The following is a 17,169-nucleotide window of genomic DNA, read 5'->3' as shown; positions in this document are numbered from 1 at the left end:
TGGGATGTTGCTGCTCAATCATTGGATACATCTGAGCACTCTTATTTATCCCTGCCAGCCAGGCATCCAGAGTAAGTATGCTCCATTCCCTTGTGTGGTTTTTCCTGAGGAGCCATGAACAAACATCTGTTCACCCTAGACAGAGAATCATCAGCAGACAGAAGAAATGATCCCACCCAAATTGTACTTGGCGAACCAGTCACTGTATTGAGGTTGCCTTTGGGAGCACAAGTGAGAGGTTATGTACTAGTGAGGAATCACGAATAGGGAAGGTTGCAATCTCCAGTATTTAGGTACCTTCTCCTAAAGGTCCCTAAAACTCCCTAAAAATCCTGAGCAGTAAACAGAGAGAGACCAGTTATACAATTACACAGGGTAGGGATAATGATAGGGAAATAGCTTGGCTCACTGCTCAGGAGTGGACACACTGGGCTCTCAGGGCTTCAGCTTCAACACTGTAACACAGTGCCTGCCTGGTGACATAGTTACTTTCCAGAAGGCCTAGGCACTAGCTGGTAAGCTGGCTGCTCTTTCTCCCCATTGGGCTACCCCTCTCCCCTTCTCCCCTTTCCTTTTTATTTTCTCTTCGCTATTGGCCAGTTTTTCCTCTTTTCTTATTTCCTGTTACTGTGGTTGCACTGGTTAACAGGTGCCCTACAATGGAGTCTGTATCTGTAACTTTGATTTTTGTTTTAGATTTTGCTAACCTCAGACCTGAGAATCGCCCCTGCTCCCCCTCCTCAATACTGTCCTCACTGCTCATGAGAATCTTATTCTCTCTTCTCAAACTGCTATTGGCATGAGTACTGTTCCCAGCATGCTTTCCTCAGTTCTTAGGGCACAGCCGATGTGTTCCAACCCTCCTTCCATCCGTTATCCATCTTGGAAAGCCCTGTAGGCTTCTGTCTTTGCCTCATGATGCTGTGCTAATCATCCAATGCCTGACCATGAGCTGTGCCAATGGTTTCTTTATGGCTGTGGTGCCCGTCTGCAGCCCTCTGGCACACAGGGTGGAGTTGCCAGTCCTGTGTGAGTGATGAACACACTAAGCTCGCTCCAGTGGGTCTCATTCAGTTGACCATCCTCACCACTCAGATGGTGGGGGCAGGAAGTATTTTCAAGGAGTCTTTTTCTTTCATGCGGTCTGTTTAGCAGCTCACCTGCCTCTGCCCATCACGGCAGGGCAACCCAATACAACCAAATTGACTCCAGACATTCCCAGGGAATTGGTGACTTAATTTATCAAATGATTTATGCATTGTCAATTTTTACATTGCTCATTTTTTTAATTCTTTGGAGTATTTTTTTTTATTTTACCAGGAACCTATTGGTATATTTGGTTCCCAGACTTTGGAGAATGCTAACAGTTAATTCTATTCCCCTTCCTGGAGTTCCAACTCTTTGTGGTCCTTGTGTGTTAAGAGAGAATACCAACTGGATGACTGCATGGTCATCCAGTTTTCTCTCAGCATAGGCTACAAGTCCTTAATCAGAGCATGCAGGGGGCTTCATTTCCTAGTTTGTTGTCACTACTGTGGAAATTGCTCGGCTGAACCCAGCAACCCACATCCCACCTCAAGACTAAGAATAATGGCAAATCTTGGTAATTATAAGTTAATTTCAACTGTGTTTGTTCACCCTTAAGATTAATATATTAAAATAAATGAAGATAAATTTCACACACCATATAATGTGTGCAAGATAAATCAAATTTTATTTTAGGTTGTAGTAAATATGATTATTAGTTTACCCAGAGTTTTAAAATGCAGTGTTCCATTGAACTAGTATTCAGTTTATGGAGTCGCTTTTGAGCTGATTTCTGCCTATAATTCTAATTCCTGGGGAAACTGATTCAAGGAATCACTAGAGTCCCAGAGATTGAGGACAGCCTGGTGTAACAGTGAGACCCTGTCTCAAAATCAGAACAGAATAAAGTAGAAGATCAGGTACTGTGCACTGTAAAAACTCATGTTTACCAAGTGAGTTGCTAGCTTCACTAACCTGTTAGGATAGATAACACTGTAGCCTGGCCAAGGAGGTGAGAACAAATGATACCTTACCCTAACTGCCTTCCCAAAATCCTCTTTCCTTAATCCCCATCTCTTTTCTTTCCTCACCTGGGCACTGGCATATTTCCCACCCAGTGGGGAACCCAAGCCTAGCACCTGGGACACATAAAAGGAAGAGAATAAGACAGCTTCTGAGAAAGCACCCCAAGAGCGGTGGCCATGGGCAGGCCCTCCACTCAGATTTCAGACATCCTGAAGATCCCCAGACTGACAACACCGAGAATCCAAATCAAGTAACATTTCAATGTGGCCAGAATACAGTGTCTGTTTGGAGGGATGGAATTCACACTTTTCTTGGTGGTCATGAATTTATAAGGAAAATTCAGATACTTACTAAATTTGCTCATGCTGTAGTATTCTGAGAATGTGCACAGAATTACAAAGTCTCTCTTCTCCCTACAGTAGAAAGAACAATGCAAAAATGTGACATTTTAAAAATGCAAGCAATTCATGCGTTTTAACTGAACTCAGTTCTTTTCTACTGTCCCCAAAAGCTGTGTGTGCCATACAGTACAATGCATTTCACTGCCCAGCCATTAAGATGTGGTGTGTGGAAGGAGGTGGTAGATCCTACATCATGGCTTCTTCCTGCACCCACTTCTCTGGTGAGAACATTCCTCAGCTGGCTACAGAGCTCGGGATTCCTCCCCTGGTGTTCCTGGGTCAAGGAAAAGCATTCTTTCATGTGGTGGGGGCATGAAATTTATAACCTAGGGAATTGGAGCCACAAGAAGTTACTCAAATCTTTAATTAAGGCTTACAAGGAAAGTAGGCACTGAGATTGGGGATCCTGAGTAAGGTCTGAGTTTTAATTTACTTCTAGATGTTTCTGCTCACTATGGCTGAAATGCTGTAAGTACCTACATGCATTAAAGCTGGGGAAAGAATCCATTTTTATTGATGCAAAAGCAGTATAACAAGATCTATTACAATTCATTGTCTTTGAAATATGTGTTATTGAAGTCAAACTTTAGAACACTTTAAATACATTTTACATAAATATTATTTTAGACACAAATAGCTAATTGTCTCAGCAGCTAACAAGAACGCCTTGTCTGTTGTTGATTCTTCTGTCTGGACTCAGCTGCCTCCCCCATGGCATTTCAGGACTACACAAAGGAAACATAAGTAATTATTAAAGAATGAAAGAGCTGCTTTGTGCATTTATGACATTTCATAATTTTCAAAATGTTCTTGTTCATGATCTCATTTCAGTACTTTTGACACTAAGTTCCTAGCATTATTGTGCTAAATGGTGGGAGAATTTGGATTAGGATCTAAGGCTTTGTATTATTGTTCATTCTGTGTCCTGTGTCCTGCCTCCTCGGCTGTCAACTTATGCTTGTAAAAAGGTCAACTTCTAGTAACTAAGGAAAGAAAGTCATGGTACCTTCTGCCTGGGAACCTGGTGATGGAGGGCTGGAGCTTGATGTTTTTACCTGAAATGTCAATGTTTAGAATGGTTATGAGTTTAATGACTCACGAGGGATGCTCTAGACATGCCTGTATGCTACACGATTGCTTTAAGAGCTAAGACCCTTCATCCCAGACAAGGCACCTTCTGCAGATTATGCACACCAGATACTGTGTATTTGTGTGATTTTTCTTAATTAAAAGTTTTTTCCTTACATTAGTCCCTAAACAACATAAAATCTGTTCACATAGAATTTATATTCTATAGGTACTAAAAAATAATCTACAGGTAATTAAAAACATATGGTAAGATATGTAGAGCTTAGAGACAAATTCTACATATTTTTGTATGAGGCGTTTGAGCATCCTTATATTTTGTTACCTAGGGAGAGTCATAGAACATGGGAGATGATTCTGGATTGCATCATAAGCATGTATATATACTCATCTGCACACACACACAAATATAGATACACACACACATATATTGTTCCTTCTGATCACCTTAGATGTGAATAAAGGTAATATATCATTAAAAGGAAGACACATATATTATGGGTAACATAAAGTTGTCAACTTCTCAATCTCGTTCTTACCTCATTAAAATTGATGAGCAGTTCATGCGTTGCTGAGAAGACACCAGTGGGTCCACCCTGCTTGACAGACGTATCTGCACACAGCTACACATTTTTTTGATAGAGTGTTCCTTTCCCCTTTTTGCATTTTATTTTGCTTGAACTTGCCCCAGCCTTTCTTTAAGAGAATGAGATGTTTTAAGAATATGTTTTCACATTTTCAAATAAGAGGTAGCGGCTTGTGCATTAAAGAGGAGAGAATCACTAAGAGAGGCACACAAAAGGTGGGAGCCGAGCTAAGCCTTGGCTGAACTCAGGTCTTAAAAGCGTTAAAGACACACAGTGATCTCCTCTGGGTGTCATGTTTGAAGGACCTATAAGCAAGCTTGATTTGGTCCAACTGGTGACATTTAGCCTTTTTAACTGACCTTTTCTATGCCAGGAGGATGGAAGTCCATATGATGGGTCTTCTAGAATATATTCTATTACCCTCAATCGGTTCCACTCATCACAAGCCCCTTGAGGTTTCTAAAGGCTATAATCTGACTTCCACTCAGTCAGAGAGATGGAGCACAGGCCTCCTTCTCTGACCACCTTGGTTCTGGTCTCCTTCTCTGACACCCTGGTCCCTTCCACTGCTCCGTTCCTTCTCAACATTCAGTTGGGGAAACTGGTCAAGGCCTAGCGAATTCTTACAAAGTCCTCATTATCAGAACATGCTCTTTTACCCTCCACTGCAGCTGAAATAATTCCCTGTGCTCTCTCATCCTTGTTTCTTTGATTAAAGAACCACTTGAGCCTTTTGCGCTTCTCTCTGTACATTTCTATATCACACACCCCTGCTGACATTCTGCTTCCCATCAGGCTGTGACTTGCCTGCAGGAAGGTGGCAGCCTTCTGTCTCCCTGGCACTGTGTTTTCATTTGGGAGACTTGCATAAACACACTGTTATCTCTGTCTTTCCCTTTCCTTTCATAACTAACTGGGTTGCCTGCTCTCCCCTTGCCAGGTCTGCAGACATCAGGAGCTGCTTGGGTCTTTTCAGTTGGAACAATTTCCCTTTGGCTTATTCTTTACAGCAGAGTGGTTTCCTCTAGGGAGACTCACTCTTTGGGGTGGCCTCTTGCTTTTTTCCCCCTCACATTGTCCTCGAAAGAATTCCAAAGGCAGCACTCCACCCTCGTCACCGTCTGTAATTTTCCATCCCAGTCTTTATTACAGGGTCATTATCATGACGGTGTATCCATGAATTCCATCAAGGACACTCCGCCCTGTGTTCTGGAAGGTCTTGGTGGAGGCACCTCACACAGACCGCCCTTGGTTTCCTAGGTTAGTTCTCCCTTTGATCCACTTGATCCAAACTCCTAGGTTTCTGTGCCCTGGTCCCCTCATCTGGGAAAGGATCTTTGAAGCCTTTCGTGCTGGTCTTTGCTCCTTGGAACTCTCCTGACCTGTTCCATTTGGGAAAAAAACAAGTTTTGCTCCTCCAAGTGCCGTACTTTCTCAGTACCCACGTGGTTACAATTATACATACTTACTTTCCAAATTTTCTGCTAACCTGCTCCATTTAGGAACAAAACAAGCTTTGTTCCCCCAACTGTTCTACTTTTCTCAGTACCCAAGAAGTAATAATCATTCATACTTATTTTCCAATTTTCTGCTAACTTGGATCTTTCTTGTTGTTTATTCGTTGTCTCTTTGGGAGGTCCACCACCCAGCTCCCAAATAATCCATGGATATTATTATAAATATCCAGTCTTAGCTTTGCTTGTTTCTAGCCAGTTTTCTTAACTTAAATGATCCCATCTACCTGTGACCTCTGGGCTTTTATCATTTGCTGTTCTATACCTTTCTTTCCTTCTTACTCTGTGGCTTGCTGGGTGGCCGGGTGGCTGGACCTTTGATGTCCTCCTCTCCTTCTCCTTTTCTTGTTCCTTTGTTTCTTTTTCTCCTTCTATTTAATCTCTGCATGCCAGCTCCACCTTTCCTATCTCCACCCAGCCTCTGGCCCTTCAGCTCTTTATTAGCCCAATCAAGGTGCTTTAGACAGGCAAAGTTACAAAATTTCACAGTTAAACAAATGCAGCATTAAAGAATGCAACCCATCTTTGCATCATTAAACAAACGTTCTACAGCATAAACAAACATCTTCAGGTAATGTTCCACAGCACTTTCTGTTGTTTTTTCTGTTTGTTTGTTTGTTTTCTCCGTTTTCTCAGCCAGTCATGATATGTTGCTTTTATTGTTAGCAATGGAGCAAAGAGAATCATGTATATTTGATAGCTCACTTTTCTTCCAGAACTCAAATTCTTGTGAGTGAGCAATTTGCGTTGTCTGAGCCAGGCTATAGAGCAGAGCGGATGATGCAAACTCTTACTGTTACAGTGAAGCTCATGTGACCAGAGAGCTGAGTTGCTATACGATTGGATCTTTCTTGTCAGGGATTCAAATCATCACGGCCTCCTGGTACTCTATAAGGAGTGCACCGTGGCATCCTGGCACAATATTAGTCCCATTGGTGGGGTCTGTTGATGGGCCACCTGGTGTGCTCTCTCCTGGGGAAGACATCTCTCCCTCTCTTAGTATTCCATGGTTACATAAGGTTCTTTGCATAGGGTTAAGGCTACACAAGCCTTCTAAGGCAGCTAATATTTCCATGCGAAGCATCGAATAGACTAATTTTATTTATTTTCCTATATGTATCTAAGAAAGCTTAATGTTTGTAGTGCAATTCAAGATGAATTCATGTTTATCAAAAGAAGACATGTTTAGAAGCTATAACTAGATGCACACCTGTATCTAGTTATAGCTATAGTAAATACTATCCACTGAACAAGTGTCTGGGTATAGATATAAGGTCAACAGTTTCGATTGCTGCCTTTGGTCAACACTGGCGAAGAACTAGTCTTTTTCTTTTTCCTGGCAGACATAGTATATCCGTGCTCACCATCCTCGTTGCCTTCAGGACTTCTCAGTGTGTCCCTGATGCTTTTGTTTTCCAGGAGGAATGCCAGAATTATATCAGAGTGCTCTTGGTGGGCGGGGACCGGCTATTCACCTGCGGGACCAATGCTTTCACACCTGTCTGTACCATCCGCTCGGTATGTGTCTGCACTTAACCTCACAAACTTCCATCGGGAGCAACCAGACATGACGCCTTTAAAGCCCCATGTAAAGGTGTCCCTGTACACTAAGGGCAAATACCCTTTGCAACATTGCAGCATTAAGTAAATGCTAAATTTGTTTATGTCTAATCAGTCATGACTGTCATGTATATGAAGGAACAGAAACTAGTTGTATATTACATACTTGGGTATACTTTGAAACTATTTCAGTGTTTTCCCAATTAATGGCCTTAAGCACCAATAATAAACACACACTTCTTTCTTGTTTCCATTATGGTAGAAATACGATCAATGACTAAAATGCTCTAGAATCACAATCCATATAGAAATAAAGTATATATAAGGTGGATAGGAGGTAGGCCAAAAATAAACAAACAAACATATCCATAAGCAGAGAAAAGGCAGGACTGCTATTATAGACAGGGAGTTTCATCTTACAAGTCCCACTGTGGAGGCATGGCAGGATCATTAGACATGCATGCTCTCTTCCTAATTCAGGATATTAATTTAATCTTCCTTGAGAAATATAACTAGGAAACACCATTATGTTAATTTATGGATAGTACAACTTCTCTTAGAACCTTAACTTATCATCTCAGCTTACTGTTCATTATTTTAAAATTTATATTCAGTTATGGGACATAAAGAGAAAGCGCAGGAAGAGGGTACGTGCTGGCCACAAAGAGTTCCCCGATTGGCATTCACAGCTGTCAGCATGTGATCCCTTTGTAAACACCCCATCTTCAGCATTTAAATCATGAGGTTACTTTGCCGGGAACTTTTTTAAAGGGAAGATTCTGAGACTTGAAGACTTTATGTAATTTCCCCAGGACTATGCTTCCAACAGCAGAGGACAGGGTGACCTTGCTATTCCTGTATAAACCATTTTAAGTGTCTTTTTAAACTCAGTTAAAAGTCAAGAACCAAATTGAAATTGAGCCTTGTCAAACACCAAAATACCAAACAAACAGCAACAGCTTCCCTTGTGTTTTATTAGTTGGCAACCAGAGTTTGGCAAGTCAAGGCAACACCCGACATACATGCAGCTTTCTCAAGACTAAAAGGGAGAAAAGAAGAAGAAAAAGAAATGTGTACTACATGGTACAGAATATTGACATATGCTTATCACTAAATAGTATTTAGAACTAGGCTTTTGGTTTTTTGATCAGACTAATATCATGAAAATCATTCCTTATTATGATGATTTATATATCTATAAATATTAAAATTAGTTTCCTCATTGAAGTAGAACACAGTAAATACACATCCTACATCAAATCAATATATAGAATATCCTTGTTTCATATTGTATCACTAGCATGAAGTTCTGTAGCTACAGGGATGGAATCTCTGGCCAAGATTGTGGAGAACTGTTTTCATAACGTCAGAGTTAGGAAACCTTTTCATCTCCCACACTCCAGAACGTACCTGGGACACTTGTGTAGCACAGGTATATGGTGGAGGACATGAGCACACTCGACGGGATTTCCCAAGGATAACTGGGTCCCCTCTTGTTTTCACCAATAGTTAAATAACCTGACTGAGATCCACGAGCAGATCAGTGGCATGGCACGCTGTCCTTACAGTCCCCAGCACAATTCGACAGCTCTGCTCACTGCCAGTGGGGAGCTTTATGCTGCAACAGCCATGGACTTCCCAGGGCGAGATCCAGCCATTTACAGAAGTCTGGGTTCGCTACCTCCTCTTCGAACTGCACAGTACAACTCCAAATGGCTTAATGGTAAGACCTTCATTCACCCCAGCCTCCCGCTGTTGTTTGTGATACCTGGCTTAAATATATAGTCACACTTTATAAAGAAGAGCAAGTACTGGTAATGAGCAGTATGTTCTTTAGTACTAGGAGTTGGCATGATAGCCCCGACACTATAAGCCATGATAATAGGTCTATATTGTCAGCTGGTGCTGACAAGAAGACTCATCTGTGTTACGCTGTTTCTCCCTATGTTGCTGTTTGAAATCTAGGAAATTGAATGCTATGCCATAGATGCATGTAGGCTCATGTGTTTTTCTTAATGTCTACTTGATGAATTGAACAAGAAATTAGTATTATCTCATGACATTTTCAGACAGCCATTTGCCTAGAAGTAACTCCAAATAATTTGACAATCTTAAAAATGTCATTAGTGTGTGTGTCTATCATTTGGGGGCAAGCATCTTCAGAGTTTATTGCAAGGTCTTGAGAGTTCATGGGGACCCAAGTCTTGTCGCTTTAGATTCTGCCAGGCAAAGCCTGACACATTGGTCGTCCTCTCCACTCACAGATGCAGAATCATCACTGTAACTTTAGACTTCTTTCCAGATGTGGCAGTGTCCCCTGGAAGACATACCAGGCTTGTGTCTACTTCTCTTTTATAGAACTGGAAACTGACAGAAAGTATCAGTCCATTGCAAGCAAGAAACAATTACCTGTTAACTAAATAGCCAGAGAATGGAGAGAGCAGCTGCACAGATGTGGGGTGCTAAGGAAAGCCATCTCTGTGTATGTGAGTGTGTTCACACTCACAAGGGGTGTCTGGCACACACGATAATCCATCACCTCAGGCTTCATGTGACCGTTGTCACAAAGGTGGAATCTTGGCTTTGCTAGTATAATACTTGTTTTGATATGTCATGATCTACAAAGATTTAGTGGTCTTATTCCCATCACAAACTGTATATGTCCCTCTCCTATCCTGATGCTACTTGTGGGCTCAGATCATTCTTTATTATGGGAAAGGCATTGTCTTTGCTGAGGTTATTTAGTGTCATTTGTGATCTCTGTCCATTAGAGCCTAGTCATTCTTTCTCCCTCTATAAGTTAATAAAAATAAATACATATATTCTCAAATGTTGCCCAAGGGACGCTATCTCCTTTTGAGGACTATTGGCTTTTACTCAGGAATGTCAAACATTCATCTATCTGTATGTCTTTATGTATCTCTCATCCACCAGTCATCTATCCATCCATCACCTTTCCATCATCCATCGTCTGCCTGCCATTTATCTCTCATAGGTAATTGCTGAATAATGCTGTCAAGACGAGCATCCCAGTTTCCCTTTGGAACTCCCTCCTAGGAAAGCCACTCCATCATCTCTGTGCCTCTAGGAGTTTGGCTAACTGTACTGTTTCCAAAGGGCAACGTGAATAGTTTTCTGAACTGAGAAGCAACTAGATTTCCCATATTAACACCTCTTCTTTTGAACACACTTCAGTTTAACCCACCTACTCCCTATAGATAGCCGCCTATTGTCTCTGAAGCCTTTATTGTGGTACCTTAAAGTTGCTTCCCTATATAATGGCAATTTTCACTAGCTGGAGAGAGTTGAAAATCAACTTTTTTTTTCTACTGGCCAGCTGCTTCAATTTAGTCTTTCTTCAAACATCCTCTTCTCTGTGAACTGTCATCCTGACCACATTATTTAAAAATTGCTTCCTGGGCTGTCTTGTCCTCATGACCCTTTACTGTGAGTTTTACCCTTAGCTATTATAATATTTTATCGTTTAGCTTCCAGCTTTCAACAAAAGGGGCATGTGCCAATCATTGGAGTTTGTCTCTCTTGTGTACTGGTTTATTTTACACTTGCCGAGGTATATAATGAGTGTTTGGATAAGTGAATTAATGGGTGCCATAGTCTATGTCCTAGAATTCACAGATTAAAATCGTATTCCTCTCCCCCATGTGAAATATCTGGAGGATGACTGGGGGTCCTGAAGGTGGGGTTCTCATGACAGTATTGGTGCCCTCTCAGGAGACTATAATGCAGAGAGCTGTCTAACCTCCTCCATCACGTGAGATCTTGCGAACTTGGAAATAAGCCTTCACCTATCATGAAGTATGCTAGTAGCTTGGCTGGTAGTGTTTCGATCCATGCATTTGGGAAACAAATTTCTGTTTTTTATAATAAGCCCCTTGGTGTTTTTGCCATAGCAACATGAACAGACTAGAAAAATAAGTAAAATGGAAATTGACTGTTTTGTTTCCCTCATTAGTTTGTGAATTTCTTGAGGGCAAGGGTTAGGTGGGAGCCATGTTTTAGATTTAGTACCTTAGGCTTAGTCAGTGCTTGTTAAATGAGTAGAAGATAAGAATATTTCATAAATAGAAGAAAGAATGACTATTACATAGGCAACATATCTCAGTTGAAGCCTAGAATCATTAAAAAAAAAAAACAAAGAAACTCAAAACAACAACAAAGGCAAGACTCTTATGTTTGAGAGTGGCTCAGGTACAAACATTTGAAGATGCTCCTTTTCACCCCATCATGTCTGCCCTGCTTCAGTCATTACGTCTTCACTAATCAAATGCAGTATAATTGGCTGAATAGCAGTATGCAGGCATCTGGAGCATTAAATTGTGTGTTTGATGGTGAATATAATTTTCAAGACCAGATTTTTTTCCTCTGTGCCAAAATTACTCTTAAAACAAATTTATGTATTTAGAGAAATTTCTTAACAGCAATGCATTAAAATATTAATCATTTCTAACCCTTATTAAATGATTACTGTGAGACAGAGCAATAAATGTTTAATAGCCAAAGCTTAAAATAGAAGCTATAAAGCTTGCCTTCATGAAAGTGACAGTCAAATTGGGGAAACAGTAAACCCGTGAAAAACAAAAGCAAAGAGTATGTCTAAAAGAATACCATGCAATTGTTTGTAAACTGAGGCAATTGTGCATTTGCTTAGCTTGGTACCTCTCTGAGAACATGGAAAGTAAACTCCTGAGTGGACTTTTAAAAGTTCCCATGAAGCTCAGTGTGGATGTTATCTATTAACACTCAGGGGCTTACTGGTTTTCCTCCTCTGGGGAACCATTTCCCTGCCACCTTTGGTGGACACACAAATTCCTGAGTGACCTCGAATCTGAGCTTCTATGCCTGGTTGCCTCTGTAGGAGTCACCTGAGATCACAAACATCCTCATAGTTAAAGTATCATGTTCTGTGAGGTGTCAAGTTTCTAGTCTAGAAAACGTTTTTGGTGACCATCTTAAACCATCCTGGTTTCATATCTGTCTATATCTTGTTTCCATTGTGCTAGCTCTCTGATATATCCAAGCCTTCAGGAGACCAATTGGAGACTTTAAAGATAGTAATTAAATTTTAATAATTAAAGACTGGAGGAAGAAGATTCCTGTACACATGTCAAAGGGTAGTAGTTATTGCCTACCCCTGAAATGGATTGGTGCCTGCCCTGTAAGGTCCATGCTGGCTCCTGGTAGCCAGTGTGGCTACACTGGGCTCCATTCTGGGAACAATGAGGGTCTGGCTCATAGTGATTATACAGTGAAGTGTTCCAAATGATGTAGGTTCCCCCCTGTATGCTGTAAATACCACTGGTTAATAAAGAAACTGTCTTGAGCCCATGATAGGGTAGAAAGGAGCTGGGTGGGGAAGACTAAACTGAATGCTGGGGAAAAGAAGGACAGAGTCAGAAGTCATGCAGCCCCACCAGAGAAAGATGCTGGAACTTTACCAGGTAAGCCACTGCCACATGGTGATACACAGATTAATAGAAATGTGTTAAATTAATATGTAAGACCTAGCCAATAAGAAGCTAGAGCTAATGGGCCAATCAGTCATTTAAATAATATAGTTTCTATGTGATTATTTTGGGGTTGAGGAGCTGGGAACCAACAAGCAGTCTCCTTACTACATCCAATAAGGAAAATGCTTTGTCTTTTTAGATTGGCATCACTGACTGCAGCTAACACATGCCAAATAAGGAATATGAAAGCAAAGAGGGCTTCGTGGGTAAAATTAAATGAAAAACCAAGTTATTGTCAAGGGAAAGGAAAACACTGTAAAACAAATATGAAGACAGATTCCATGGTCACCTTTATAGTTTTTAATATATGCCTAGGGAAATGTTTAAAATGGACCTTGCTGTGAACAGGGCTCTCTCTTTAGCCATATGACTCCTGAACCTTAAACTGGGTAGGGCACCATGACGGGGTCAGAAAATATACCACATATGTGATATAGTACAGTACAATGAATTTTTTTAATGTTCATGCCTAATCTTATTCATCAGAAAGATGTATCAGGATGAATGTGCTGTATAGAATCCATTTGTTTTGGAAATTCTTGCATATTATATATGCTTATCCCTTTAACATACCAAAATATCTTAATAAATTCTCTTTCTGCACAGTCTGCCTGTTAATACGCCTGCTGCAGACTAGTTACCGTGCAAGGTACATGGGAGAATTGCAAAGGCTGAGTAGACACTCCAGTTGGAAGGGACACCCCACATCCATCTCACTGACAGTCTTCCCTGCAGACATCCAAAGGAGATCCTGGTCCTCAATGTCCAGGTGACACCTGAACCACACCCAATGACAACCTAGGATTTGAAAACAGATCCCACCCCATAGTCTGCACCCCATGCCTACTACGTGATAGCAACCTCCTTTGTGTTTAGACGACACATTAGGAAGTACTAGCAGCAGGCGTGAGCTCTTCCTCTCCAGTGATACATATATATTCATGCAAAACTGCCATGGAAGAGGGCCATATGTACTTTGAGAAAGAGTTGAACATTTTCTTCATTGCTGAAGCATTGCAGAAAAAAAGGTTATAATGAACTGAAATTACCCAACCAAAGAAGACAAGCTGGCAGGATGATTTAACACAGCCCTTTATGGGATGTAAGAAATCAATTTAGTACTGCTTTTTGAAAATAATATGACATTAACTGAGCACCAAGTGACTGAAAGCCGAGGAGCCTCAGAGTCCTTGCCAGTCTCCGGAGTTCCTACACTTGCCAAACAAGTCACTTGGAACCTGGGGGCTTTGATTTGCACATCTCAAAGGAGAATGGGTGATATATTTCAGTAAAGGCTCAAACAGTGTGTGCTGATTTACATGGAACTCCACCTAAAATCCATACTGGGAGAAGGCAATCTCTCTCCAGAGAAATATGAAGACATTTCCTAGGACTGGCGTAAATTAGAGAAACGCTGCCTGCTCATTGTCTCACAATTGGAGCAGCTTCCTTGTGGGAATCTGGCATTTCTCCCCTGCTGGTTGTAAATTCACTTCCTCATGGTCTGCCAAGGGTCCTGTGTTGGACTGTCTTCTTGACTCAAATCATATTGTTATCTCTCTATGTAAGATGCATAGTTCTGAGGGTTATAGAAATCGTTGCTGTCATCTGTTAAGCATTTGGTTTTCCCTAGTTTTCCTGCGTTGGTTCCCTTTTCACTACATATTAGACAGCCGAATCTCTGTGGTTTTATCTTTGTTTATTTTTGTTTGTGCTTTTCCTTGGACCCAATCAAACCAGGAGACAAAGATAGAGCCGTCATATGGTATTATTTATCTTGTTGTAGCTTGTCAGAAAGAAATTTAATAAAAATGTACAGTGTTGCAGCCGAGATCATCTTCCAAATTAATTTCATGTGTTTTACTTTGTGCCTTTTAATAGATACATATATACAATATAATAATGTAATATATAATATATAACAGAATATATTTAATATATGTTATATTATATAGTATATAATATTATATATGCATTTCAATAATTTTCATTTTATCTGAATTCAACCAAACATTCTAATTAAAAATCTTACAGGTATTGATCTGGCAGATTAAGTTATCATTTGTTAAAAAATGAATCCAAAAAGCAAAAAAAAAAATCAGGAAAAAACTGAGTATCACAAATAGAAATGTTCAATTTTCTGTGTTTACAAATATTCATGACATTAATTCTAGCTACGCCTGGGAACCTGTGGGTTGGGGAGTAAGGGTGGTGGTGAGGCCACCAGAGGATGCGTGCCTGAACTGAAGGGAGATGCCCAGTGGACCCCACTGGCTTGCTTTCTTTGAGCAGAAATGTCTAAGCAAACGCCCGCATACTGAGGATCCATCAGCATCAAGAAGGGAAAGTCTAGGAGGGAGCTGCTCTCTAGATGGCTGGGCGAGAAGGCAGCACAGGCTGTAAGGCACTCCTGGGATCAGCAAAGCCATGCAAACAATGTCTTACAAGGGGCCACATTCCCCATGAGGGTGAGAGGAAAGTCACTTGAACCACTGTTTCAGCTTTCCTCTGCCTTGCATTCTGAGAGTTCCTGAGGTGGCAATGGTCACATGATTATAGAGTATAGCCAGGGATAAGCTTGTTCTGGGCTTCCACACCTTCCTGACACCTCAAATTCCATAGGAGTCTGAATATTCCCTTATGTGCCTGAAGCCCCAGCTCCCCATTTTGGATTATTGATCTGTCCAGGTTTTCCATCCCAAACCTTCTGTCCTGACACTGGCTCCATTCTGATCCTGTCCATCCTCACTGTTCTCTCTCAGGCTGTCGCCATCTTGCCCCAGACTAGCTGGAAGCAGTGGGGCCCTAATTTCATAAGCAGAATGGATACTTAATGAGTCCAGCTGTCAAGTAAATAGCAGTGATCTGTTGATTTATGTGTGTGTTTATTGAGTTTATATAATGAGACAGTTATACTTTCTATCCTGGATTTTGATTATTGCCAGCTAAGTACTTGGCCATTGGCATACACTTCTTTGACTCTCACGATGACATTTCAAGTGGGGTATCATTATTGCCAGTTTAAATCAGATAAAATAATGGTTAAATAAACTGAATAAAAGTTCATATAGCCAGTAGATGGAAGTATTGAGCTGTGTATACCTATACCTCAGTCCTACATGTATGTGATACACGTAGGCCTACATGCACACATACATGCAGACATGTGTCGTCTGTGGGGGATCTAGCTATGATTTAGTTGAAATCTCAGGAAAAGAGCTGTGTTTGCAAATTATGGATTAAGGAACCGTTGATTAAACTTTAGTAGAGTTACCTAAGTACCGACATGAAATTGGGTGGTCTAAACACCTAGGTGAAATTAAGCTTAATTTTGGAAGTAACATTATGTGTTACTTGTGACAAAGGTAACAAAGACAAAAATAAGGGAGGGGATATTGGAAAGTTACAAAATGGTATGGAAATAGCTTTATAATGACTGAACTTACAAATTAGAGTGATTTGTTGTTCGTCATATGTAATGAGTATTTTCACTAACACATTTTCCTAACTGTGAAAAGCCCCCTGTTGGTAAAACTCTGCCTAACCGCATTTATGCCTCGCAAAGCCTGATCGTCTTGAAGCTTGATACATGTGGGATGTGTTTGTTTATTCATTATTGGTATTGATTGGAGTTCTGCCAAAAACAAACTAGTCGAAAAGGAGCAGCAGGAATAAAGAAAGGTGCAATGGTCCTAGCCACCATTTGTTGTGCTCTTACTAAGTGCCAGTCCCTTTGATCCCAGTCTTGCAGAGTGTGTCTTCAGTGCTCTAAGTAGTCACGCAGGGTGACAGAACATGTCACAGGCCAGTTGTTCAGTCCAGAGCATGGCTGCAGGCTACAGCAATGCCCAGATCATGCCGTTTGAGAATACCACCTTCCCCTGTGAGTGCTTGGGGCGTTCAAGTAGGAAGTATAGATTAGGAGACTTCCTTCAGATGGCCACTCTGGGACTTTACATGGCCAGACTCATCTCTGGTGCTTGTTGCTCCGTATTCTCGTCACTCCCAGGTGCTCATATCGAGAGTCTCCTCTGGGTACGGTCATCATTCTGTGAGATGTAGCACTATTCTGATGTCCTGATGGCTAGCCCTCTTCATTTGTCTGACATATGTTGCATAATATTCTATAATCTGTACTTCAATGTCGTAAAAATGAGAACAGTCAGCTTCCCCATCCACATATTTATAGACATGCTCAGTTAGAACCATGATTCTTTCTGTCCGAATGAGTCAGCAGAAAAGCTTCTATTCACCTGTAGCTCTGATAGTAATGACGTATAAATGATATCTCAGCTCGTTCTTCCTCATATCCATCACAGAGAAGACAGCAATGCCCGATTTATGGCTTGTTCAATTCCTTCAAGAACGATACATACTAGTTTGCAGTGAATTGCATTTTAACGAGAGACAAGGGTCAAATACTAGGAGACAGTGTGCATCT

The 17,169-nt window shown here is 40.9% G+C and overlaps 1 protein-coding gene across 3 annotated transcripts in view; it reads left to right on the top strand.

Annotated features, from left to right (window-relative positions):
• Window positions 1-17,169, top strand: part of Sema5a (semaphorin 5A) — a 427,200-nt gene that overhangs the window by 279,396 nt on the left and 130,635 nt on the right. For all 3 annotated transcript variants that reach the window (XM_075975776.1, XM_075975775.1, XM_075975777.1), the window contains 2 exons: window positions 7,060-7,158; window positions 8,710-8,923. In XM_075975776.1, coding sequence (XP_075831891.1) covers window positions 7,060-7,158; window positions 8,710-8,923 — 313 coding nt within the window. The remainder of the gene's footprint in view (window positions 1-7,059; window positions 7,159-8,709; window positions 8,924-17,169) is intronic.

This window comes from Microtus pennsylvanicus, chromosome 6, assembly GCF_037038515.1.
Source record: "Microtus pennsylvanicus isolate mMicPen1 chromosome 6, mMicPen1.hap1, whole genome shotgun sequence".
NCBI lineage: Eukaryota > Metazoa > Chordata > Mammalia > Rodentia > Cricetidae > Microtus > Microtus pennsylvanicus.
This window is presented reverse-complemented; position numbering and strand designations above follow the sequence as displayed.